Source organism: Daucus carota, chromosome 1 (assembly GCF_001625215.2).
Source record: "Daucus carota subsp. sativus chromosome 1, DH1 v3.0, whole genome shotgun sequence".
Classification (NCBI taxonomy): Eukaryota; Viridiplantae; Streptophyta; class Magnoliopsida; order Apiales; family Apiaceae; genus Daucus; species Daucus carota.
In genome coordinates, this window is record NC_030381.2 from 11,843,454 (window position 1) to 11,871,138 (window position 27,685).

Here is a 27,685-nt window from a genome sequence, read left to right on the forward strand (position 1 = left end):
ACTCAGGTTCTCTCACTTGTCTTGCTTGATATGACTGTTGGTGAGTGCAAGAAACTATATAGTATATGAGTGCTGAAATGTTTAATTTGCACACTAGTCTTTGCAGCTTATGAAGAAATGGTCAGGGTAAATAGTAAGAATGAGACCTTAACTGCTGATAAATGACTTGTTGCTTCTTAAAACTACTTCCTTAGATTCCTTAAGATCTGATAATGATAAGCTTAAGAATGACTTTGCTTGCGCTAAAAAGATTGAGGAGTATCTTAATTAGGAATAAGTTAGCAGAAAATGAATTTAAGCTCAAGGCTTATAAGAACTCTTCTCAAGTTGTTCAGGACATCTATGAGAAAATCACGAAGAACAATAAGTTACGCATTGGTTATGAATATGGTAGGAGACCTGGTAAAAAAACTGTGTCTGATTATGTTGGTGATGATACTGTTAAACCACTGATACTCAGAAAGGTTTAGAAACCTGTATTCAAAATTGTTGAATCTGTGTTTGATGAGGAAGCTTTACTCATTAAGTAAGAGCTGAATGATGAGGATAGTGTGATAACAGTAAAGTTACCAATGAGAAAATTACTGTCAAAAGACCCGTGACAGTTGACTCTTTACATAGTCAGACAGCACACACAAAGAATGCTGTCAACAAAGCTGCGACAGAATCTTTTAGAGGTACTGTCAAGAGGAAACGTAAGAAAGTAACTTTTGTAACTGCTGTCAAGACAGTAGAAGCTAATGCTGCTGTCAAGGGTCATCCGACAGCAACTTTTGAATGTGTTGTCAACACAAATGATACTAAGTCTAAAAACAGGAATGGTAAAATCAATAGAGGTAAGAATGACGAGTATCCTAAGAATGCACCTAGGAAGTTATGTAATAATTTTGGTTGCTCTCATCACCTTACTCATATTTGTAGGAATGATGCTGCTACTCGCATTAATGCTGTCAATGTTCATGGTGATCTACACAGGACACCTATAATGGATAGATCTATGAATGTGTGTAGTAATATTGATTGCATGTCTTGTAAGATTACTGCCATGAGTACTGTGTTTAATCTGCCTATTTTATCAACTGCTAAATGCTCTCACTTATATGATGTTGAGACTCTCGAGGCTACTAAAGTCAGTTTTCAGGCTAGGTACTAAGAAAAAGGCAGTGCCACTTTCTAAGTCACAGTGGGTGAAAAGGGATGTCAAAAATCTTGTTGTTGACAATCTTGATGTTGTTGATGAAACCGTGATAAATGAAACAAATGATGATGTTAGTGTTAGCAATGATGTAACTGTAGGAGCCAACAAAAATTGGGTACCAAATGCAACTTAATCTCATTTGATGTGCAGCGTGAAAAACATAAACAGGTCATGTGGATCATCGATAGTAGATGCTGCAGGCACATGACAGGTGACAAGGCCCAGATGTCATAGTTTGTGGAGAAGAACGACCCAATATAACTTTTGGAGACAACATCAAAGGTTACACAGTGGGATATAGTCGTTTGGAAATAGAAAATGTTGTCATAGAAGATATTCATCTTGTTGATGGACTGTTGCACAATCTATTGAGTGTCAGCCAATTCAATGATAAAGGATTCAAGGTTGATTTTGACGCATTAGACTGCAAAATTTATCACAAGAAGATTGGAAGCCTCTCTCTTAGAGGAGTGAGGAAATGAAGCATATTTGTTGCTGACTTGGATTCAAGAAAGAAGGATAAAACTTATATATTTTACAGCAAGGCCACTGTTGGTGGTAGCATGATGTGGCACAGAAAATTCTCTCATTTAAACTTCAAAACAATGAATTTGTTAATGAAGAAGGAGCTCGTTAGAGGACTTCCTCAGCAAGAATTCTGTCAAAAAGGATGTGAGGACTGTCAAATGGGAAAATTGAAGAGAGCTGTCCACAAAGCCAAGCATGTCACCACTAACATGGAACCATTGAAGCTCATCCACATGAATCTTTTTGGTCCAGTTAATGTGCCATCTTTGGAAAGGAAGAGATATGCTTTAGTCATGGTGGATGATTAATCCAGACATACATGGGTGAAATTCCTAGAGACTAAAGATGAAGTTGCTTAGGAGATCATTGATCTTATCAGAGTTCTTGACAGAAATCCAGATGCCAAGGTCAGATTTCTGAGGAATGACAATGGTACTGAATTCAGAAACTCTGTACTTGAAGGTTTCAGCAAGGATGAAGGAATTGTACAACAGTTCTCAGCTGCTCGAACTCCACAGCAAAATGGAGTTGTTGAAAGAAAGAATAGGTCTCTTATTAAACCTGCAAGAACTATGTTGCATGATGCCAAGCTACCAACATACTTCTGGGCAGAAGCCATTAATACTGCTTGTTATACTCAGAACAGAACTATGATCAACAAAACTCATGGAAATACGCCTTATTATCTTTTGACAGAAAAGAAACCTATTGTCAAGTACTTTCATATCTTTGGTAGTAAGTGTTTCTTGATGAAGGAAAATCATGAGAAAAAAGGCAAGTTCGACACCAAGTCTCATGAAGGCATTTTTCTAGGCTAGGGAATTGAAAGGACTACCTACAGGGTGTTTATTCTTGAACACAGGATCATAGATGAAAGTGTGAATATCACTTTCGATGAGACTAAATTTTCAGGACTTCATGATGAAGGCCAGATGAAGCTACTAAGATTTGAGAATCAAGGATTCCTTGAAGATGAGGAAATTGTTAATGATGAACCCACTTTTACCCATACTGTCGAAAATGAAGAAGTTGCTGTCAACAACTCGAATGGAGATGCTGCTTAATCACAGGAATTTTCCAAAAATCATCCCACCAATGGTGATTCCAGAAACATGGATGATAGATATGAAAGCACCCATTATTCAGATGATATAAACTCAACTGATCAAGTTAGAGATCTTCCAAGAGCTACCAAGCGGAACAGAGACCATACCAACGATCTTATAATTGGTAATCCTTCCACTGGGGTGAAGACGAGGAACATTTCGGCTGACAGCATGTTTTCATGTTTCTTATCACCGAATGAACCTAAATCTGCCGATGAAGCATTGTTGGATTCAGATTGGGTGATAGCTAGGGCTGAGCATTCGATCGGTTCGGTCCAGAACCGAACTGAACCGAAAGAACCGAAAACTGAATTTCTGATTTTTTACGGACCGAACCGGATCGAAATAAATGTATGGACCGAATCGGAACCGAACCAAAATAAATTGGTTCGGTTCGGTTCTTTTCATCAAGACCGAATTTTTCCCCAAAAATATGAAAAAGCTGATAAAACCAAAATCACAAGCGAAATATTAATCAATTCCATGCACATGATCTGCATGATTTTTTTCAAACTAAAATTTAAAGTTACAGAACAGCCAGCAGTATCCATAAAATATTACAAAGCTCCAAAATATTACAAAGCTAGTTCAGAAGAAACTTAAAATAAAGAAGTCTTGATCAATGTTGTGTTGCACAGCCAGCCATATTGTCATATGCTTCCTTGTACATGTCAACCAAGCAGGAGCCAGTTCCATTCATGTAGTATTTCCAGTCCACAGGTTCTGGTCCCTGAACAATGTACCAGCCAAAGAACACATCAGTACATTACATCATTATATTACCCAGAGTACTCAAATAAGGCAACACAGTAAAGTCTACTAGAATTTTACAAGACTAATATGCAATGTTCTCAAACATAAAATAAGCCAAAAACAGAAAAGCAACACAAAAGGCTATATAGACCAGGAGAGCAGACCTATGTAACTACTAACTAATATAAAATGTTGCAGCCTTTATGGAACAAATTAGAGAGAGGGAGTGGCCTTATGTTACATACACAATTTGGACAGACTGGAAACTGATCCTCAACCTAAACAGTAAAATATGAAGTCAGAGACAGAGCAATGACATAAGAATAATAAAACAGAGTTGGCTAAAAAGGAAAAGCTCAAAACACGGAGCTTAACAGAATGAATTCTAATCTCATCAGGAGCTTAACAAAATACCAGAATTGGTACATATGTGGTCGCAAATCATTATCTCTTAAACCTGACTAGAGTCAAACAAAATTACAAAACAATAAACTTATATGCACCAGCAACTGATGTGCACTATAGAATTATAAACAACAGAGCCATGTGTATAAATTAAATATGTATTAGATTAATCAATAATTTCAAGTCACAGTGCATATGACCAGAGGTCTCCCTGTGGACTGCAGTTTTGGACTTGTAGCATAGCAGGAGAGCATGAGAATAACTATTAAAACTCGAACAAAAATACCAGAATAGGACAAGACAGTAGCATACCTAGTTGTCCATGTCCAGGTCTATAGGTGTATTCCCCATCCTTGTTTAAGTTTAAAGTAGAGAAAGCTACACAATTAAAGAGCACAAAAAATGAATCAAAACATAAATGCAAATTAGGACAACCTAAATTCAAAAATTCAGAATTAATATACCTTCTTCAAATTTTTCTAGATCTTCAAAATCTTCTTCAATTGTCTTTGGGCGTGTGTATGAGCGCAACCAATCTTGAGCACAAAGTAAACCTTCTACTACTTTAGGCGACAAAGAGCTTCTATAAGGATCAAGCACTCTTCCACCCGTACTAAATGTGGACTCGGATGCTACGGTAGAGATAGGGATAGCTAGCTCATCACGCGCAAGTTGTGTGAGGATTGGGAACCTACTTGAATTAACTTTCCACCATTTCAAAATATCAAACTCATCATTTTTGGTAACATATACACTCTCTTTAAGATAAACATCCAACTCACACTTGGATTCCACTTCTCCACTCTCCATTTTTTGTCTCATAAATCTCTCACCTAAGGCCGATTGTATTCTTGAAGATTTATTTGAAGATTGACCTTGATTCACTTGAGTTTGAGTACTCTTAGGTTGACAAGTCTTTTTATACTCTTGAAACAACTCTTTCACCACTAATTTTGTGTCATTGGCTAACTTCCAACCGATTTCATTTTCATATTCTTCAACAAGTGCAAACTCAAGAAACTCCAATTTATATCTAGGTTCAACAACCACCGCCACATATATGAGTTTGTTCATTTTATTCACATCACCCCAATACTTGTCATATTTTTCTTTCATTTTTTTCACCCATAAACCTCACATCGACATCATCACTACTCATCCACTCTTTCGATATTAAATTAACCGTGCTAATCTCATGATAGAATATGTTGGATGTAACATACAAAGAACCCGGTATTCTCTTTGTTAGTTCATAAAAATGAACCAACATGTCAACCAACCTTTTAACATTACCCCAATCCCAAGATATAGGTACCCCCCTTGTTCATTAAGCTCGTGCACAAAATATGGATCCATTGTTTAAAATAACAACTGAAACGAATAAGAAGCAAGCAAGCAACTGTTAATAAACAAGTAAGCTACTGCCTAATCAAACTACTACCTAATTAAGCTACTAAAAGTTTCTAATCAAGCTACATCAAGTGTGTAATCAAGTTATCAAGCTAATGCACCTATTTCAATTTACCGAAATCAAAACAAATCAGAAATCAGGAACTCAGAGAATCAAAACAAAAACCGAAGCCCCAGCTATAAATCAGAAATCGCACCAAACCTAGCTTAATTAAGAAAATCAATAAAAGAATAAGATAACCTAGCTTCATTGATCGCACAACAAGAAGTTAAGATTTAACGAACCTTGGATTGTTGCAAATTCGAATCTCCGATTCTAAAATTTGAATCTCCGATGCTTGATTATTGATTCTTGATTATAGATTTTGAAATTTGAATCTCCGATTCTTGTATGCTGTGTGTTTCATTAGATTCGTGGATAGATTATCAGATTAGGGTTAAGGGTTGCTGAAAGAAGTGGTATGGCGTTTGGGTGTTGCAGCTAAAACGTATATAACGTACGTATTATAACAAATATATCATATATATATATATATATATATATATTTTATATATTTAATTAATATTAAAAGTTCGGTTTGTAGGAATAATGGGATCTTGGCCCTGCGTTTTATGATACTTATTAAAAGTTCGAACAGAATATTAACCTTAATCGCTATGGCGCAAGCGATTCAAATCCACGTCTTCTACTGTATTCCTTGATTCTCCTTGGACGAAGTGTGGCCTTCGATCTCCCAAGGTGTGCCTCTCCTTAAAGCTCCGAAAACCCAAAACCCTAGCTGTCTCCTTGAGAAAAACGTCTGCCTCTCTCTGACTCTAGGATTAATTCGTTTTGGTGTGTTTTTCAGCTTTAGGAGAACGAGAATATATATAGGCTACAGCAGGGATCATGGATCATTAGGTCAGGCCTTCTAATGACATTCCGGGCCAGGCCCAATGTCATTAAATATTAATTCTATCCACTAAAGAACTAATATTTGCACTACCTTTCCTAATTCCGTAAATTAATTATTTAATTCGGCTCCCATATTAATTGCTTATAAATTCCCCATGTTTAAGATATCGCATGTCCATTAATTAAATTAATTTCTGACAATTAATTTAATTAATATCTTTTATCCTTGATCATCCACTCAACCTTATAATTATGCAAGAACAAATCTGCCTGCAGGACTAAAGCATAATTATCTTTATGAGCTTTCAAGAGGACATCATCACCCGAATATATTTTTCGGACACGGTTTCCTTTTATAGTCAATATCCCACTCTGTATATAATGTCATTGCCCAATACATAAATTCGTAATTTAAAATAAATTACTTAATTTATGAGTCAAGGCATGTGCATTAAATACAAGTGTCAATCACTATATCCGGATTAAGAACTTAAGCATTAATAACATCATAGAATCTTAGTTCTTTATTGTCAGAATTAAAGAGACAATTATTCTACTATTTTGATCCCGTTCAATATACACAAAGTATATAAGTATTATTCAATAGTCAAGATAAACTATTTCCAAATAATACTTCAGCCATTCCAGTGGTTTGTCTAACACCACCTCGACTGTGAACCTTTATTATATTATATAAGGAGTCTGACAATCTAATCTTCTGCTATCCCATTTGATACTAGATTGTCTACAATATATAATATACAGACAATGTGAAAACATGCATTGAAGATTCTCAAATAATTGTTATATACTTCAAACGAATATTTCAGTATAACCCTAACAATCTCCCACTTATACTCAAGATATTCTTTGAGTATATCAGTGTCTATTACAAGCAATCCACTACCAACTATATATAACTATGTGACAAAGTATCTGACTCCTATCGCTTCCACGTGCTCCTGAAAAGCCTTAGCTGGTAAGCTCTTCGTGAAAGGATATGCTCGGTTATCCTTTGATGCTATATCAGCCACAATGATATCTCCTCGCTTAACGAACTATCGTATAAGGTGATACTTACGCTCTATGTGTTTCGCTGCCTTATGGGCCCGTGGTTCCTTGGTATTCGCCACAGCACCAGTGTTATCACAATAAATCGTGATTTGCTGTGGCAGATTAGGAACCACATCCAAATCCAGCAGGAAGTTTCGGAACCATATAGCCTCTTTGGATGCCTCCGAGGCTGCCACATATTCGGCTTCCATGGTTGAGTCTGCGATGCATTTCTGCTTCACACTCCTCCATATTACGGCTCCACCTCCCAAAGTAAAAACACATCCCGAGGTGGACTTTCTCTTATCCTTATCCGTCTGGAAATCCGAATCGGTATATCCCAGAGGCAATAAATCAGAGGACTTGTAAACCAGCATATACTCCTTAGTCCTTCGTAGGTACTTGAGTATTGCTTTTACGGCACTCCAATGTTCCTGTCCTGGGTTTGACTGGTATCTGCTAACCATGCCTACGGCAAAGCAGATATCAGGCCTCGTACATAACATTGCATACATTAGGCTCCCACATGCCGAAGCATAAGGAACTGCCTTCATGTTCTCTATCTCCTTAGGTGTCGAAGGACACTGCCTCTTTGATTGAGTAACTCCATGTCTGAAGGGTAAATTACCCTTCTTGGAGTCCTGCATGTTAAAACGAGCTAATACGTCATCTATGTAGGGCTCCTGAGATAAAGCCAACATCCTTTTCTTGCGATCCCTTATAAGTTTGATCCCAAGGATGTATGCTGCTTCACCTAAGTCCTTCATTTCAAATTGTTTGAACAACCATGCCTTTATTGAAGACAACATCTTAACATTGTTTCCAATGAGTAAAATGTCATCAACATAAAGCACTAGAAAAACCACTGCATTTCCCTCACATCTCTTATACACGCATGCTTCGCTTGGACATTGATCAAATCCATATGACTGGACTGCCTGATCAAAGCGAATGTTCCAATACCTAGAAGCTTGTTTAAGTCCATAAATGGACCTCTTCAGCTTACAAACAAGATGCTCTTGGCCTTCTTTAATGAATCCCTCTGGTTGCTGCATATAGATGGTTTCCTCAAGATTTCCATTAAGGAAAGCTGTCTTGACATCCATTTGCCAAATCTCATAATCGAGATGAGCTGCTATAGATAAAAGAATACGGATTGACTTAAGCATGACTACTGGCGAAAAGGTTTCCTCATAATCGATACCTTCTTTCTGAGTATACCCTTTCGCAACAAGTCTTGCTTTCCAGGCTTTCACCTTTTTGTCTGATCCCCTCTTTTTCTTGTAGACCCACTTACATCCAATAGGTTTTACACCTTTGGGTGGTTCCACGAGCTCCCAGACCTGATTAGAATACATTGATTCCATCTCAGAATCCATTGCCTTTTGCCAAAGACTTGCATCTTTGTCTTGTATTGCCTCTTCGTATGTCCGGGGATCATCATCATGTTCACCAGAGACCAAGTCCGAAGACTCTCCCAAAAACATGAATCTGTCGGGCTGTCGAACAACCCTCCCACTACGACGAGGAACTGGTGAGGTATCAGTGACCGGTTGCACAGTCTGCTGTGGTTGTTCTACTTGTACTACAGGTTCATTATTCGTCCCTCCCACTAATTCCTCTAAAACGATACTACTCATGGGTTTGTGATTCATTATATAGTCTTCCTCTAAGAATCTTGCATTGGTGCTAACAGTGACATCCCGATCCTTAGGACTATAAAATAAATAACCTTTTGTTCCCATGGGGTAGCCTACAAACAGCTTTACTTCTGTACGAGATTCTAGCTTAGTCGCGTTCTTGTTCAGCACATGTGCTGGACAACCCCATATCCGAATGTGTCTCAGACTCGGTTTGTCCCCGGTCCATAATTCTAAAGGGGTTTTAGGAACCGACTTAGAAGGTACTAAGTTCAGAAGATAAGCTGTTGTCTCTAAGGCATGTCCCCAAAAGGACTTGGGTAAATCCGAATAACTCATCATCGATCTAACACTCTCTAAAAGAGTCCGGTTCCTTCTCTCTGCTACACCGTTCTGCTGGGGTGTGCTTGGTGCAGTCAACTGGGATTCTATCCCATTCTCTGATAAATATTCCCTGAATTCCCCAAGCAAGTATTCGCCACCACGATCAGATCGTAGTGACTTGATACTTTTATTATGTCGCTTCTCCGTTTTAGCTTTGTACTCTTTGAATTTCTCAAAGCACTCAGACTTACGGTGCAACAAATAAACGTATCCATATCTAGAATAATCGTCAATAAAAGTGACGAAATACTCATAACCACCTCTTGCTTGGATATTCATAGGTCCACATAAATCAGAGTGAACCAATCCTAACACTTCTTTGGCTCTATTCCCCTTTGCCTTAAAAGGCCTTTTGGTCATTTTACCTTCCAAGCAGGATTCACAAACTGGAAATGGCTCCACTGCCAATGAGCCTAAAGGCCCGTCTACTACCAGTCTTTGAATCCTCCTCAAGTTAATATGACCTAATCTCAAGTGCCAAAGATATGTTTGGTTCAAACTAGAAGGTTCCTTTCTTTTATTAGAGGTAGAAGATGTGTTGTTCAATACCCTATGTTGTAGTTGCAGTGCGGGTTGACTAGGATTAATTATATACAAATTGTCTTGCAATGTACCAGAACATATAATCCGTTTATTCATCATAATAGAAACATTACGATCCAAACAAACATTATAACCATCCATAGCAAGTTTAGAAACCGAAATCAAATTCCTTCTAAAAGAAGGTACATAAAGACAATTGTTCAAAACCAAAATCCTATCAGAACCAAAAGATAAATGAATAACTCCCACTGCAACTACTGCTACTTTCGTAGCATCTCCCATGAACACGTATATCTCGCCATCTCTAAGCATTCTGGATTGCTGGAACCCCTGCATAGAGTTACAAACATGATCAGTGGCTCCAGTATCTACACACCAAGTGCTCGTAGATATAGCCGCTATAAATGTTTCTGTAACTAGAGAAAGAGGCATACCAGTATTGTTTGTCTTCTTAGGAAGAGGACAATCCTTTTTCCAGTGACCCGACTGCTTGCACCGGTAGCACTTCCCCTTAGGCTTTTTCACACCACCTTGAACCCCCACTGCCTTCACAGCTTGCTGTGTCTGAGCCTTTTTCTTCTTCTTATTGCCTTTTGGCTTAGAGGAAGAACCTTTCTCAGCCACATTCACTTGAACACTCTGGCGAAATAATCCTTCAGCTGCCTGAAGTTCTGTCAGCAGTTCCGCAAGACTATACTGCCTCCTGTTCATGTTGTAATTCAAGCGGAACTGCTCAAAACTCTTGGGCAAGCTCATAAGGACAATGTCAATCTGGGTTTCCCCGTCAAGCTCTGCACCAAGGATCTCTATCTCATTCAGATGTGACATCATCTTGAGAACATGATCCCTTACAGGTGTACCTTCAGCCATCTGAGTGTTCATTAAAGCCTTCATGGCTACTTGCCTAGCAGCCCTATTCTGATCTCCAAAAAGTTCCTTGAGATTAAAGAGCATATCCGAAGCAGTGGCCATAGCCTGATGCTGATGCTGCAAAACACCCGACATTGCTGCCAGAATGTAACATCGCGACATCTCATCAGCCTTTGTCCACCGCTTATAATACTCTTTCTCCTCATCAGGAGCATCAGCAGCGGGCTGCTCAGGCTTGGGTTCATAAGTGCAAAACTTGTACTCTTCAGCAGTCAACACAATGTCCAAATTACGTTTCCATTCAATATAGTTAGGTCCGGTAAGTTTGTTATCCTTAAGTATGGTGAACAGTGGATTAAACCCCATTATATCCTGAGAATCATGCATGGAAAAATCACATTACACATAAAGAAGGGTGCATAAAAAATTAAGTCCTATTGGTTCCTCTAACAATTATTAAAATTAAATGCACTAACGTTTAAACACCATAAGTTTCTGGTACGTCACGATGGGTGACATGTATACCACCTAAATTTGTTTAAACGTTACTTCGGTCCTATTACTAAACAATAAGCCACGTTGGGGTGGTCTATATTATTTTTCATAGCTAAGTGTATACCATCATCAAATCTTAAATTACCCGAAACCTATGGAACTTGGTACGCCACGATGGGCGGCATGTATACATTCCAATATTTCTCGAATAGAATACTTCAATTCAATATTCGTGTCTGGTTTGACTTCTAGGCAGTGGAGGAGTCACATCGGTCTCACTTAATACCCATAAGCCTTAGAAATCGCCCCAAATTAGAGATAAAGAAAATCCGTATCTATTCGTATTAATTTAAGAAGTTTGTTCCAGTAATATCTATAACATTCTAGACACCATAAATTACATGCCACGATGGGTGACGTATACATAATTTATATTCGCCTTTATGTTAAATTACATACAAACAATGATGGAGACCATGGGATTTAATACCATATTAACTCCCTCTCCCACTTAGAATTTACTTTGAGGATTTTAATCTAGATGCATCGCCCTATGTTATTTCTTTGAAGTCCACATGCATACTATCATTGTTATAGCAACATAAAGAACACATAAAGAACACATAACATGGCAGCATACTAGCATGATTAAAGCATTAATTAAAAACATCCCTATGTCCATGTCATTCTAGCATGCGAAGGGTTAGTATCACATGGCATAACAACACAGACAAGAAACACATAGTAGCAATAATCAAGAAAAGACAGAAATTATGTAAAACATAATGAAACACATCCACTATTATGGCCCCGGAAAAACAGCTTCGAAATCATCCTTCGAAAAATTCCGAAAATCTTCGAGAGCCCGTTTGGAGGCCTAAACAGCCTCAGAACGCCCTGAAAAACTGCCCTGAAATCTCTGTTTCTTGCAGCCCCGTTGATCAAACAATTACATACAAATTGTACAGGCGAACCAGCCTATTCTATTACATCAGATCATAATCTAAAACAATTACAAATTGAATTACAAGATTAAACTATCACGATCAACCCTCGTGATTTACAACAGCCACGATAAACCACGTGGAATCCAAACATAACAGAATAATTAAAACACGGCCATAATAGTGGACAACGACCTGCATCACAGAATCACTATATACATGCATATATAATCATGACATGGACTACATATCATAAATCGCAGAACCGCAACCTGGCTCTGATACCATTGTAGGAACAATGGGATCTTGGCCCTGCGTTTTATGATACTTATTAAAAGTTCGAACAGAATATTAACCTTAATCGCTACGGCGCAAGCGATTCAAATCCACGTCTTCTACTGTATTCCTTGATTCTCCTTGGACGAAGTGTGGCCTTCGATCTCCCAAGGTGTGCCTCTCTTTAAAGCTCCGAAAACCCAAAACCCTAGCTGTCTCCTTGAGAAAAACGTCTGCCTCTCTCTGACTCTAGGATTAATTCGTTTTGGTGTGTTTTTCAGCTTTAGGAGAACGAGAATATATATAGGCTACAGCAGGGATCATGGATCATTAGGTCAGGCCTTCTAATGACATTCCGGGCCAGGCCCAATGTCATTAAATATTAATTCTATCCACTAAAGAACTAATATTTGCACTACCTTTCCTAATTCCGTAAATTAATTATTTAATTCGGCTCCCATATTAATTGCCTATAAATTCCCCATGTTTAAGATATCGCATGTCCATTAATTAAATTAATTTCTGACAATTAATTTAATTAATATCTTTTATCCTTGATCATCCACTCAACCTTATAATTATGCAAGAACAAATCTGCCTGCAGGACTAAAGCATAATTATCTTTATGAGCTTTCAAGAGGACATCATCACCCGAATATATTTTTCGGACACGGTTTCCTTTTATAGTCAATATCCCACTCTGTATATAATGTCATTGCCCAATACATAAATTCGTAATTTAAAATAAATTACTTAATTTATGAGTCAAGGCATGTGCATTAAATACAAGTGTCAATCACTATATCCGGATTAAGAACTTAAGCATTAATAACATCATAGAATCTTAGTTCTTTATTGTCAGAATTAAAGAGACAATTATTCTACTATTTTGATCCCGTTCAATATACACAAAGTATATAAGTATTATTCAATAGTCAAGATAAACTATTTCCAAATAATACTTCTGCCATTCCAGTGGTTTGTCTAACACCACCTCGACTGTGAACCTTTATTATATTATATAAGGAGTCTGACAATCTAATCTTCTGCTATCCCATTTGATACTAGATTGTCTACAATATATAATATACAGACAATGTGAAAACATGCATTGAAGATTCTCAAATAATTGTTATATACTTCAAACGAATATTTCAGTATAACCCTAACACGGTTCTTTCGGTCCGGAACTGAAATTTTTACAAAAGAACCGGACCGAACCAAAAAAATCGAATTTCTGGGAAAAAAGGAACCAAACCGGACCGAATTTTTACAATTCGGTTCGGTTTTGCTCAGCCCTAGTGATAGCCATGCAGTAGGAGCTGAACCAGTTTGAGAGGAACAAAGTATGGAAGCTTGTTCCTGGACCTAAACGCAAATCTATGATAAAGACCAAATGGGTATTTTGAAATAAATTGGATGAGAGTGAGAATGTGACAAGAAACAAATCAAGACTTGTTGCCAAAGGGTACTGTCAACAGGAAGGAATTGATTATGATGAAACCTTTGCACCTGTTGCCAGACAGGTGCAAAGGTTTCATCATAATCAATTTCAAGGTATTCCAGATGGATGTTAAAAGTGATTTTCTAAATGGAGAGTTGGAAGAAGAAGTGTATGTTAAACAACCCCAAGGCTTCAACTCAAAAATGACTGATTTTGTCTACAAGCTGTTCAAAGCTATTTATGGCTTAAAGCAAGCACCTAGAGCACATGGCATGACACTATGTTAACTTTCCTATTGGAATACAAATTTACTAGAGGTGTTGTGGATAAGACATTATTCTACAAACATCATGGTGAAGACATCATCTTGGTTCAAATCGATGTTGACGACATCATTTTTGGTTCAACAAATGAAGAGCTCTGTGAAAAGTTTTCATCTCAGTGAGGAACAACTATGAGATGAGCTTGATGGGAGATCATTCTTTCTGGGATTTCAAGTTTACCAGAAAGAAAATGGAATCTTCATAAGTCAAGCCAAATATGTAAAGGAGCTTCTTAAGAAGTTGAAGCTTGAAGATTCATCTCCTACAAAGACTCCTATAGCTACTGCAACTAAACTAGATCAAGAATCTAAAGGAAAAGGGATAGACTCAAGCTTGTTCAGAGGGATGATTGGATCACTACTCTACTTAACTGCAAGTAGACCAGACATCATGTTTGCAACATGCCTCTGTGCAAGATTTCAGGCTGACCCCAGAGAATCACACCCGATGGTTGTGAAAAGAATCTTCAGATATCTAAAGGGGACTCCTAACTTAGGTTTATGGTATCCCAAGGGTACTTGATTTGAATTAATTGGTTATTCGGATTAAGACTATTGTTAGGAATCAATAATTTTGATGATAACATACACACTTTGTAACATGTTTTATTTAGAATCTTTATCAAAATTCAGTTGTAATTGTTATATTTCTTGTCCTTGAGAATTATCAACGGATGGATAGAATAGGATGGCAAATTGTAAATATCCAGTGCCATGTAATTTTATCTAAGTGAAGGATATTCAACTGATGAGTTGTAACAATTCAACTAATGAAGATTGCACTGTGTTTCAACTGATGAAGACCAATCATTCAATTGATGAAGACAAAGTCTTCAACTGATGAAGCTGAAGTATTCAACTGATGAGACTAGAAAAGGGCTCAATCGATAAAGTCTGTAATCCGTTCGATGGATGAAGACACTTTCAACGGATGAAGCAAACATCCATTGAAAGTGACTAGAGCTTAATTCTGAAAAGTCACATGGATCAAATTGCACTAAAATAGACATGGAAGCCTGATTAGGACAATAAAGAAGAACCAGAAACATTCTTATCTCATGCAATGCAATCTGGATCAAATCAAGAATATGGTCAAAGATGAAGACATCACAGAAGGCTTGCATAAGACATAGATGTGAAGCATAGTTTAAATTAGAGTGCTCAATTTGTATTCTAGTTAAACTGTGTAAAACTTGGAGTATATAACCAAGTTAGCAGCATCAGTTGAACTTGTTCAATTTACTTGAGAGAAAATCTGAGTGTAAGAAATAGGTCAAGTGTTGAACCTGCAGCTGTGAGAATTGTAATCAATCCACAGATTCTTCAATATAAAATTTCACGGGTGGATCATTCAATCCACCCGTATTTTTAATACCTGGTGTTTTTATTATAAGTGTTCTTTGTTCTTGAATCTTTTAAGTTTTTAAAAGATTGTATTCAACCCACCCCCTTCTACAATCTTTCTCATAGTCAGTATAAAATAACAATTGATATCAGAGCGAGGTTCCCAAAAACAGGGAAAAAGATCAACACTGCTAGAGAAAGATGGGAAAGAAGGATGCTGGAGTGAAGATTCCTGTTCTTGACAAAGACAACTATTTTCACTGGAAAGTGAGAATGCATTTGCATCTATTGTCAATTGATGAAAGTTATGTAAACTGCATAGAGAAAGGACCTCATGTTCCCATGAAGGTCTGTACCAGTATTGGAGCTGCTGGTGAAGACATGGCAGGAAAAATGGTTCCCAAGCCTATCCATAAATATTCTCAAGAAGACACCGAGGAAGTGCACAAGGATAAAAAGACCATGAACCTTCTGTTCAATGGTCTGGATCAAGAAATGATTGATAGTGTCATCAGCTGCACAAGTGCCAAAGAAGTTTGGGACACCATCAGGACCATCTCTGAAGGAAATGAGCAAGTAAGAGAAAACAAAATGCAGTTACTGATTCAACAATATGAGTCATTCCATTTCAAGGTTGGTGAAAGCTTAAGTGACACATTTAACAGATGTCAAAAACTGTTAAATGGACTAAAACTTTTTGGAAGAATGTACCAGGTCAAGGATTCAAATTTGAAATTCTTAAGAGCTCTTCCTAAAGAATGGAAGCCTATGACAGTCTCTCTCATAAATACTCAAGGATTTAAAGACTACACTCTTGAGAGGCTGTATGGAACCTTGAAAACCTATGTGCTTGAAATGGAACAAGATGAAGAGATAGAAAACAGTCAAAGGAAAGGCTATTCATATGTGGCTCTAGTTGCATCTTTTGATGACTCTATCAAGGATAAGGGAAAATCTCAAGCTGAAGAAACTGAGAAGTTGGTCAAAGAAGAGAGCTCAGAATCAAGGAAAGGAAAAGGAAAGGCCAAAGATGAAGCTGATTCTGGTGAATATAGTGATGGGATTGATGATCATTTGGCCCTTCTTTCAAGAAGATTCTATAAATTAAGATTCAAAAAGAATTTTAATCCTGCAAAACCATTCAAAGGCAATCCCAAGTCTGACAGAAGCATGGTGGATAGATCCAAATTCAAATGCTACAAAAAGAAATATTACGAACTTCTCAAGCAGAAAGAAAGAGCTTTCATTACAAAGGATGATTGGGCAGCTGGAGATGATTCTGATGAAGAGGAAGAGTTTGTCAATCTTGCTCTAATGGCCAACTCCACAGATCAAGAAGAAAGCAATGCAAATAGCAGTTGGGTATTCACCACTAACTTAGTAAAGTTAACTAAATATGAATGCAATGCCACTATAAATGAAATGTCTACAGAATTATATCATTTGCATGTATCTCTAAAATCTCTCACTAAGGAAAACTGTAGAATTATGGATGCTAACACATTTCTCAGTGATAGGAAACAGTGTGCTAGAAGCTCAATTTATTAGGTTTGAGAAACTGAAAATTGAGTGTCAAACACCCAAGGATGATCTTTTGGCTGTTTTGAAAAGAGAAGAAATTATCAGAAAACAGCTTGATAAGGAACAAGAGATAATTGCCAAATGAAAATCTGGAAGAGATGTTTCTATAAACATACTCAACGTTCAAGGTAGAGAAACCTTTGTGAAGAACGAGTGGAAGAGAGATAAGAAAGTTCTTGAGATGTCAGATGTCAGTTCAACTGATGAGAACACGGATAGTGATCATCCAATGAAAACAAAAAGCTCTATGGATGAAAGTTATCCGTTGAAAAACAGCTCATCAGTTGACAAGAAAGTTCTCAAGAAATTAAACAAGAAATATGGTCCTGTTAATAAGAATTTTGTTAAAGGGGAGGATAATTCTTCTGAGACTAATGAGAGTAAAAATGGAAATCACAATACTGACAAGAAGCTTAAGAAGAAATTGGATGTTGGTGAGACTAAATCAGAAGTAACCAAAAAGAAGAGTGGAAATAGAAATGGTAAAATTGGAGTCAATAAGCACACTAATTACACCCCCAATGCTAGTGCTCCTAGGAAAACTTGCAGTAAATGTGGAAGTGTTAATCATTTATCTGCAAATTGTAAGACTGTGATTACTCCAAGTTTATCCATGTCTATGTCTATACCATCTGTTTCTAACATGCATTTATCTGCTATGAACATGATGCCTGGTTTATTACCTCACCATCCATAATCTCAGTCTAGCATGCCATACATGTTCAATCCATATTTCAATGCTTTTAATATGCCTCAATATCACTCAAACTTGCATGGTGTCAACAATATGTGCATGCCTCAAATGCCTGTCATTAAGAGTAATGTTGATATCCCAGTTTCTCAATCAAAACCAAAGATTGAACCATCTCAATCTAAGGGAAAGACTGAGACTGAAGGGAAAGCTGTTAAGACTAACAAATCTGGACCCAAAGCAATTTGGGTACCAAAATCAACTTGATCTGTTTTGAATATGTGTGCAGGGAAACCATAAGAAGAATTTGTGGTACTTAGATAGTGGATGCTCTAGGCACGTGACTGGTGATTCTTCCCTTCTCACAAAGTTTATAGAGAAAGCTGGCCCTAGCATTACCTTTAAAGATGACAACAAAGGATATATCAATGTATATTATAGTTTCTGTTGCGTTATTCCAACAGTAGTTTCTGCCCCTTATAGAACTGCCATTCATCATGGACTTTATTACAAGCATGCCATTGATTTACTTGGACAGCAGTGTGACATGTGGCTGCCCCATTCCAAACCACAGCTGCATGATGTTTGGCGGCTTAATGTTGCAAAAGCTGGAACCATGTGCACGTAAAACAATAAAAAGATAGATACGTCGTACATACTATATACTCAGAGATAAAACTTTGTTTAGTTAATTCATTTAAACAAAATATTCAGTTCTATTATACAAAGAAACTGCAAGACCAGGCTTGAGGCTTCCTCAAGAAGCTTCATTTCAAAACCCAGCAAGTACAATTAGCTGCTGTACGAATGAATTTTTTTTAATACACCTACACTTTACAATTGAATTTTGAAATTAAGCTTTAAGATGAGTACGAAAGAAGCTTTAAACCACAGATGAAGTGATCCTAAATTTCTTACACTTTTGAGGCCAAAAAAATTTCCACTGGCGATTGCTTGCTTGCTTGATCGACGATGTCAAATGTATGCTTCAAACAATTTACGAGTTAATTTTGTTGTTCGGAGATGTAGACTTAACGTTTGTGTTTAATTTTCTTATTAGGATGAGAACACTCCCAAATCATGGCGCTTTTTTAGCTCCGAAGACATGATCCAAGGTTTGTTCTTGATGACCCTAAACCTGCACTTTAGTTCAGTTTGTGGTTTTTTGTATTGTTCATGATGCAACATATGTTTCTTAGGATACAAACCTAAAAGTGCACGAAAGCGAAAAAATTCAGCAGAGAAAGAAAACATATCTGGAAACTCCGCAAGAAGATTTACATATCCTCTATCTGCTTTGTCACCTACTGTTCTTGGTATGATTTCTTTATAATGTTGGTATGATTTCTTTATAAACTTGGTAAGAAAATAATTTCTATAGATGGCTGTGTTTGTGTTATTTAACAATACCAAATTGTGCTTCTATGCTCATGCAGAGAGTAGTAGTTTAAATAGCAAACCACTGGAAGATGTCTCTCTTACAAGAAATCCATTGTCTAACATAACTAATGAAAAGGAGAGACATTTTGTTCAACGCAGAAAACTAGATTCACGATCTAATCATACTAATCTTGGTATGATTTCTTTATAATGTTTACAATAGTTTCCTATACTATTCTTCGGTTTCAAATTTATACATAGATATGTATGTGTTTGTGTTATCTAACAATACCAAATTGTTCAACATAATCTCCTGCAGAGACGAGTAGTTTAAATAGCCAACCACCGGAAGATGTCTCTCTTACAAGAATTCCACTGTCTAACATAACTACTGAAAAGGAGAGCCCTTTCGTTCAATGCAGAAAATGGCTCTCAAGAGCTTCTAAAAATAATCTTGAAAGTACAACAAGGAATTTGTTTGATGATAGCTTTGCTAATCAAGAACCAAGCACCAAATACTTTGCAGATGATGATATTGGTACATTTTTGACTAAAGCAAAAATAATATTACAGGAATTTTGTTCAGCTTTGTGTTTCCATTGTTTGCTGATGTTCTTTTTTGTTGCCTACCCTCAGAGTGTTCAACAGTTCAGCAAAGCACCAAATACTTTGCAGATGATGATATTGGTACATTTTTTACTAAACCAAAAATAATATTACAGGAATTTTGTTCAGCTTTGTGTTTCCATTGTTTGCTGATGTTATTTTTTGTTGCCTACCCTCAGAGTGTTCAACAGTTCAGCACCCTGTTTTATCGGATGATTCGGACAGTGATTTCTCATGTGGTAAATATTCAATTACTGTCATACAAAATATACTTTCTATTTTTTCAGGCTTGGTACATTGTCTGACCATACATTGATTATCCAGGAGAATCCAGTAGTGATGATGACTATCCTTTTGGAATGGAACCACAATCTGAAAGTGGTGAGTGCATTTTCAAATTTTATAGACAAATGTAGTCAGTACAATCTATATACATTGACTATGTATAGAATGTGTACAATTTTCCAGATGCAGAACAGAATACAGCTTTTAAAACTTCAAGAGTCATACCAAAGGATTATGCGAGCCTTGGTAGTCCTGAATCAATATGTTCAAAATGCAATTCACGTCTATGGAAAGAGGAACGGACCAACAAAAATGTTACAAAAGGTGCTCCAGTTTTCTCAATTTGCTGCAAGAAGGGTGATGTAAAGCTTCCACCTTCTCCTCAAACTCCTGCCTACTTAAAGTATTTGTACACTAACAAAGATACAGCAGCTGAATTTCAACGAAACATAAGGCTCTACAATGCCATGTTTGCATTTACTTCGAGTGGTGGCAATGTTGATCACTCTATCAACAATGGCCGTGGACCATATGTTTACAGACTCAATGGCCAGAACCACCATGTATTTGGACAGTTAATACCCGATGATGGACAAGCTCCCAAGTACTGTCAGCTATACATTTACGATACAGCTAATGAAGTGAATAATCGCCTCCGTTGGGTTAGTGTTGCTGACCAGCAAGCAGTTGATACAGATGTGGTTCATGGATTGATACAAATGTTGGATCAGACCAATGAATTGGTGGCCAAGTTTCGGATGGCACGTGATCGATTTGAAAATTCAGACTTGGTTGATTTGAAGGTAGAGCTCAAAGTATGCAGAGCACAAAGTGGTAGAGAGAATCATATTTCCTCTTCTGACGAGGTAGCGGGTATAATGGTTGGTAGCAGTGACTGTACTATTGCTGACCGCGATATAATAGTTGAGCAGAAATTTGGTGGCTTGAAAAGAATATCATATATTCACCCTAAACTCATGGCTCTCCAATACCCCCTACTTTTTCCCGACGGTGAGGATGGTTATCACAATAGGATACGGTTTCAGAGCGCAGATAAAGATTCAGACAAAGAACGTGACATGATATCAATGAAGGATTATTACTCCTACAAATTCCAAGTGAGACAGAATGAAGGTGATCATCACATTATCTATAATAATTTATCCACACTACAAATATAGTACATATTTGGATTTACTTATTAATATATTCATTTATGTTTTTTTGGACAGGAATAACTCCTAGATTAGGAGGGCGGCTTTTTCAACAGTATATGGTCGATGCATTCTCTACTATGGAGCAGACTCGATTGTGGTGGTTTCGTACACACCAAACCATCCTCCGAAATGAATTGTACAGCCATATTTGTGATTCTGTTAGGAATGGAGATGGGAACTCATCCAATGTAGGTAAAGGAGTCATTTTGCCAGCTGGATATGTAGGTTCCAAGCGTTACATGCAACAGAATTTTCAGGATGCACTGGCTGTCTGTCGTCACATAGGACATCCTGATATTTTTTTGACCATGACTTGCAATTCCATGTGGGATGAGATTCAGAGGATGATGGCTTATCTACCTGGCTGTCTTTCTGCAAACAGCCCCGATATAATATCCAGAGTGTTCCGGTTGAAGCTGGAATAGCTAACAAATGATATTAAAAAAAAGTCACATTTTGGGAGATGCGTTGGAGGTAATCCAATTTGCATTTTTTATGTTTGATATAGTAATTATATACCAGTAATGAAATGAACATTAATCACCAAGTTATTCATTTTATTGCAGTTATGTATGTGGTGGAGTTTCAAAAGCGCGGCCTACCCCACGTTCATATGTTAATTTGGCTTGATGGTCCTTCTAAGAAATTCTTAAAAGAAAATGTAGACAAGTTTGTTTCAGCAGAGATTCCAGATCCTGAAGTTGATCCTGATGGATACGCTGCTGTCAAAGCTTATATGATGCATGGTCCATGCGGCTTACAAAATCCAAAATCTCCTTGCATGAAGAATTTTAAATGTATACGCCATTTTCCGAAAAAGTAAGCTTCTCTAAATCACTTCACCGCCCACATTTCTGTGAATTACAAACTACATGTACTATATTACTTTGATTGGTAATTGATTAAATTTTCAACTTTCTGCAAACAGGTATTGCGCAAGAACAGTATTCGATGACAGTGGCTTCCCACTGTATATGCGGCGCAAGCAAAATGTTAAAGTCCATGTCCACAAAGTTGATTTGGATAATCAGTGGGTGGTCCCGTTCAATCGGGATCTATTAGTGAAATACCAGTGTCATATGAACATTGAGATTTGCTGCCATGCTCGGAGTATAAAGTACCTCTTCAAATACTGTATCAAGGGACATGACACTGCAACTGTGGAAATTACTGGCCGACGGAAGCGAAAACAAAATGAGAGCACTGACCAGCCTGTAGATGAGATTCAAGCATACTTTGACGGCCGGTATGTTTGTGGTGCTGAGGCGGCGTACAGAATTTTTGGCTTCCCTATACATCACAGAACATTGTCTGTGGAACGCTTGCCATTCCATTTGCCAGGTCAGAAAAACTGCACATTTCGTGCCAACGAATCTCTCGAGAAAGTGGTGGAGCGCGAGAAGGAAAGGCTTAGTAAGTTGGAAGCTTTTTTCATGTTGAACCAGGTTGATGTGAAGGCTAGATGTTACACCTATGACCAAATACCCCAGCACTATGTTTGGAATGACACTCAAAGAAAATGGACTCCAAGGAAGAGAGGCAACCAAATAGGTCGCTTATCTTATACACATCATAGCAGTGGTGAGGTTTGGTACTTGCGTATGCTACTCACCAAAGTTCAAGGTCCTACATCATTTGAAAGTTTAAGAACTGTCAATGGAGTGCTCTGCCATTCTTTCCGTGATGCATGTAAGGAATATGGATTGTTGGATGATGACAAAGAGTGGCATGATGTGCTAGACCAGTGTGCAGCTGGCGGATTGCCTCCTCAGATTCGCCAACTGTTTGTCCACATTATAGTTAATTGCAAGGTCACTGACATTGCAAGTTTGTGGAATAATCACTGGAAACAAATGGTGGATGACATTTTGTTGAAGAGGCGTCTGCTAAGTGAGAATCAGAATCTCATCCTTAATGATTTCCAGCTACAGTTCTATGCCCTTGCAGGTAAAAATTGTAATTTATTTGTTAGTCCAATTTATGTATTTTCTTTGGTTAATTTTTTTGTCAAATTACATGAAGTACAAAATTTATTAATTTCACCTCACTGTGCAGAAATAGATGATTTGCTAAGAGCTATTGGAAAGAGTCTCAAGAATTACTCTCAGTTGCCACAACCACCAGCAAGCTATCTCCATCAGGGGACCAATAACTTGATTATTGAAGAAACTAGCTACAACCTTGCTGAAATGAAAGCTGAGCACGAAAAACTAATTGCAAACTGCAACGAAGAGCAAATTAATGTTTATAGAGCTGTGTTAGATTCTGTTCAGGGTAATCAAGGTGGATTATTTTTCCTATATGGGAGTGGTGGTTGTGGGAAAACCTATGTATGGAGGACTTTGATCGCCAAATTACGGTCTGAGGGTCAGATTGTTTTGCCGGTGGCCTCCTCTGGGATTGCAGCTACTCTTCTCCCCGGTGGCCGGACAGCGCATTCGCGGTTCAAGATACCCATAGTTCTGGATGAATTCTCTCTTTGCAACATTGGACACAATTCAGATATAGCTCAGCTTATTAAGGTCACAAAACTCATCATTTGGGACGAAGCGCCTATGCAACATAGGTACGCTTTTGAATGTTTGGATCGCTCGCTTAGAGATATTATGAAATCTGTTGATCCTTCAAGAGCAAATCTGCCGTTTGGAGGAATTACAGTCCTCCTAGGTGGAGATTTCAGGCAAATTTTACCTGTGATCACGCAAGGAGAAAGAGGTGAGATTGTGTCTGCCTGCATTACTAGATCCAGGCTGTGGTCAATTTGTAAAATTTTTTTGCTAACCAGGAATATGCGGCTTAACCAAGGAAACAGTGCAGAAGAAGTTGAAGAATTACGTCAGTTTGCAAAGTGGATTTTAGATGCTGGTGATGGCAAGCTTCCACCAGCAGACCCAACTGAATTCCAAAATGCAAAAGAAAATGATATTGTCATACCAGCTCAGTTCTGTCATCTTAGTATAGGCAATTCGGTTGAGAACATGATCTCAGCTACTTTCCCAGATTTCAGCACCAACTGCAGAGATCCAAAGTACTTGAGCGAAAGAGCCATATTAACTCCTACAAATCAAACTGTAAGTCATCTTAATTCACTGATCGTAGACAAAATGCCAGGCGATTCTGTTTCATACTATAGCGTTGACACTGTTGAAGAGTTTGGCGGTACCGAAGATGATTTCAACTCAGCTTTCCCGATTGAATATCTAAATTCTATCAACCTTCCTGGAATGCCACCACATGATTTGAAGTTAAAGGTCGGAGTTGTAGTTATGTTGATGAGGAATTTAAACCAAACACTTGGTTTATGTAATGGAACAAGAATGATCATCACAAAATGTCTTAAATTCTGTGTGGAGTGTGAAGTAATTTGTGGTTCATTCGCCGGGACACGACATTTTATTCCAAGAATGGAATTATGTCCCAGTGATACTCGCATGCCTTACAAGTTGATTAGAAAGCAGATGCCGTTACAAATATGCTATGCGATGACTATCAACAAAGCACAAGGTCAGTCACTTGAGACTGTTGGATTGTTCCTTCCCAAAGCAGTTTTTACGCATGGCCAATTTTATGTTGCAATTAGCCGAGTTACATCTCCACATGGATTACGAATTTTCATTGATGATGATAGTGGACAGCCTACTAATGTCACGCAGAATGTGGTGTACCAAGAAATTTTCTACTCTTTACCAAAGACCTAGAGGAGGAAGGCATAGTTTCAGACTGCTACAATAACTGATGGTGATATCAGTTCTTTTGGAAAATGAACTACTCCGCTCAAGCTGCTTATGCTGTCTTTGATACAATTCAGAGTAGCCAAGTTTTTGGTTATAATTTCAAAGCAGCTATGACTCTGTCTGTTTAAATATTATCAACTGTAGTGAATATGTTTGTATTGTCATTTGGCTACCTATTTAATCTACTCTGACTATTAATTTATGTAATTAGTTTGTACTCTGACTATTAATTTACTCTGCCTCCTTTTGTTTACTCTGGCACAGGAGTAGTAAGTTGATGGAATGCCAGTGAGATATCAGCTGCTTTGTTATATATGTACACACCACAGGCTATAAATTTTAAAATACCTATATAAGTTATGCAGCTTAGTGTAATATAAGTCAATACCAAAACCAAACAGATCTTTTCATCATATAAGTTTTCACAACTTTTTTTGGACATGTACAACATACCTGTTCAATTTTCAAGTACAAATCAACAAAATTTACTTTGTTAACAACTGAAAAACTGGCCTTCACAATTTATATACTAATAAACATAGGTCATTACAGAGCAATGTGGCAAATTACAAATTTACTACTACAGTCAGACCACACATGGTGCATCCCAAAATGATATAGTAATAAACATAGGTCACTACAGAGCAATGCTTTTAGATTAAAGCTTAGGATAAATCAACAGAAATACTACTTAAAACCAAATGGTTCTTTTCCATCAACGGCAGACCAAAATGCTAAACTTTAAAACTGATGTTTAGGCCGCAGAGATATACTAAGCTACCACTTCAACTTGAAAAGTGTTTTCACCAACATAATGAAACTCAATTGTTTCTCCACCCACGAATTCATTTGCTTTGGTAAAATAACTCCAACCTTTCCCAAACCGGCAAATGTTTCCTCTGCGCAGAACACATACATAGCAAGTGCGTGCCTCAGATATTAGCCTGATTGCTGTCGTTTTGGTCCAGTTCTTATATATGGAGTACAAGATACGAGGACAATACTGCATAAAATTTCAGCAATATTATATAACTTCAGAAATGCTTAATTAGTCCATTTAATACTAAACATATATAAGAAACTTACCGCTCCATGATCTCTTTTGTCCACATGAGATTTTTTCAGGGTGACACGAAAAGACATGTTCAGTGGATTTCCATCTCCAAATTCATTTCCTGTATTATACATTAAGGCAAAATTAAATTGCCAAAAAAAAAATTAGAGAGAAAGTTAAATATTATACAGCTGCAGTAACATGATTTTACCTTCATTGTTACCATCATTGGCAAGTTCCAAGTTCTGAGCATCTGATGCACCAAACAATATCAGATTTGTTAAATTCAGCACAAACATGTAAATTCATCCAAGCAAGTAAATTCGAAAATACCTGCAATACCTCCATCAATATCCATTGCCAAGTCTGGCTCACCTTCTAAAACAAAAGAATCAAAATGTATTATAGTCATGTGGAACTATTTATGGAATTATATTAAATTAAATTGAAATTCATTCTCAAAGACTACCTTCACCACTGCTGTCAGACAAAATAATTACTTCTTCTTCACGAATTCCTCCAGTTTTTTTAGTAGCCGCATCATGGCTGGAGTTCAATTTGTATTCCATACCAGTTGCTTTGAACAATGACACAGCAAAGGTTGAATCACTCAAGAAATGAAATACCATCACATCATTCAGCATAATACTATAGTTGTCAACCAATGTCTTTAACCCATGAAGGTAACTCTGGGAACGAGAAAAATTGACAGCTACAGAACGACCATCCCCCATTATGAGATTCACAGTTTCCTCCAAAACTCCACCGTTCATCTCCATGAAAACCCGGGGGATTTCCTACAAATTTTGGTACTGTTTAGGTTTCACCAAAATAATACAAACAATCAAATATAAAATATAAAATCATAAGGTATACCATTTGACCAGCGTAAAGAACAACATCGTTAACTATTTTAAACCAGTTCGTCACCTTGCTTGCATGTCCAATACCTGATAAGTGCAATATTAATAAACTTTACAACGGGCCAGTGTTAAATACATTGATAAAGTCTGGAAAAGACATTGACAATTTTTTACCTTTTTCATTACACTTAGTTAGTAAATCACGTTCATAAACACAGACCCTGAATTTTCCAGGTGGCCCGCTTAACATGAATGCGCAAATGTCACCTTCCTTCAACCTGCTGGCCCTCGCAAAATCATACCATGTTCTGTCCATATAGGCCTTTCCATTATCCCATTTCAAATTCACAACCCAACTCATATTTTTGAAAAAAAGAGTCACAGATTTCATTTCCTCTAAAAGACCTAGCTGCTTACAAGCATACCTATTTAGAATCTGTTAATAAAGAAAAAAAATTAAAGTGAACTCACAGCTCTTCTGTAACAATTTAAACATTCAAAATTATAAAATTAACCTTACCTTAGTGTGATCCTTCTGAAGGAGATGACTACTACTTATAAGAAGATCATAAACATGGAGACCACTGTTATAGACGTTAGAGAACATAGTGCCACATAGTTTGTCCACTTCAATGTCTGAGAAATTGAAAAAACTTCTATCCAT

The 27,685-nt window shown here is 37.3% G+C and overlaps 2 protein-coding genes across 2 annotated transcripts; both read left to right on the forward strand.

The window, feature by feature from the left end:
- The first annotated feature begins 17,900 nt into the window (after positions 1–17,900).
- LOC135151719 (uncharacterized) lies at positions 17,901–21,795 on the forward strand. The gene is made up of 10 exons (XM_064090885.1): positions 17,901–18,131; positions 18,943–18,997; positions 19,082–19,198; positions 19,319–19,456; positions 19,582–19,800; positions 19,899–19,949; positions 20,048–20,107; positions 20,193–20,249; positions 20,337–21,287; positions 21,386–21,795. Exons 1-10 carry the CDS (start codon positions 17,901–17,903, stop codon positions 21,793–21,795), a joined length of 2,289 nt encoding a protein of 762 aa, XP_063946955.1.
- Positions 21,796–21,938: 143 nt separating this feature from the next.
- Positions 21,939–25,068, forward strand: LOC108203806 (uncharacterized). The gene is made up of 3 exons (XM_064090913.1): positions 21,939–22,189; positions 22,299–23,317; positions 23,426–25,068. The coding sequence occupies exons 1-3, from the start codon at positions 21,939–21,941 to the stop codon at positions 25,066–25,068; spliced, it is 2,913 nt and encodes a 970-aa protein (XP_063946983.1).
- The last annotated feature ends 2,617 nt before the right edge of the window (positions 25,069–27,685 follow it).

What these genes read in the sequence shown, in the direction of transcription:
- LOC108203806 (XM_064090913.1), top strand. Translation starts at nt 21,939, where the DNA reads ATGTATGTGGTGGAGTTTCAAAAGCGCGGCCTACCCCACGTTCATATG. An exon ending in ATACGCCATTTTCCGAAAAA is followed by an intron (nt 22,190 to 22,298) that starts GTAAGCTTCTCT and finishes TTCTGCAAACAG; the next exon opens with GTATTGCGCAAGAACAGTAT. An exon ending in ACAGTTCTATGCCCTTGCAG is followed by an intron (nt 23,318 to 23,425) that starts GTAAAAATTGTA and finishes CTCACTGTGCAG; the next exon opens with AAATAGATGATTTGCTAAGA.
- LOC135151719 (XM_064090885.1), top strand. Translation starts at nt 17,901, where the DNA reads ATGCCATACATGTTCAATCCATATTTCAATGCTTTTAATATGCCTCAA. An exon ending in CTGGACCCAAAGCAATTTGG is followed by an intron (nt 18,132 to 18,942) that starts GTACCAAAATCA and finishes TTTTCTTATTAG; the next exon opens with GATGAGAACACTCCCAAATC. An exon ending in CTTTGCAGATGATGATATTG is followed by an intron (nt 19,950 to 20,047) that starts GTACATTTTTTA and finishes GCCTACCCTCAG; the next exon opens with AGTGTTCAACAGTTCAGCAC.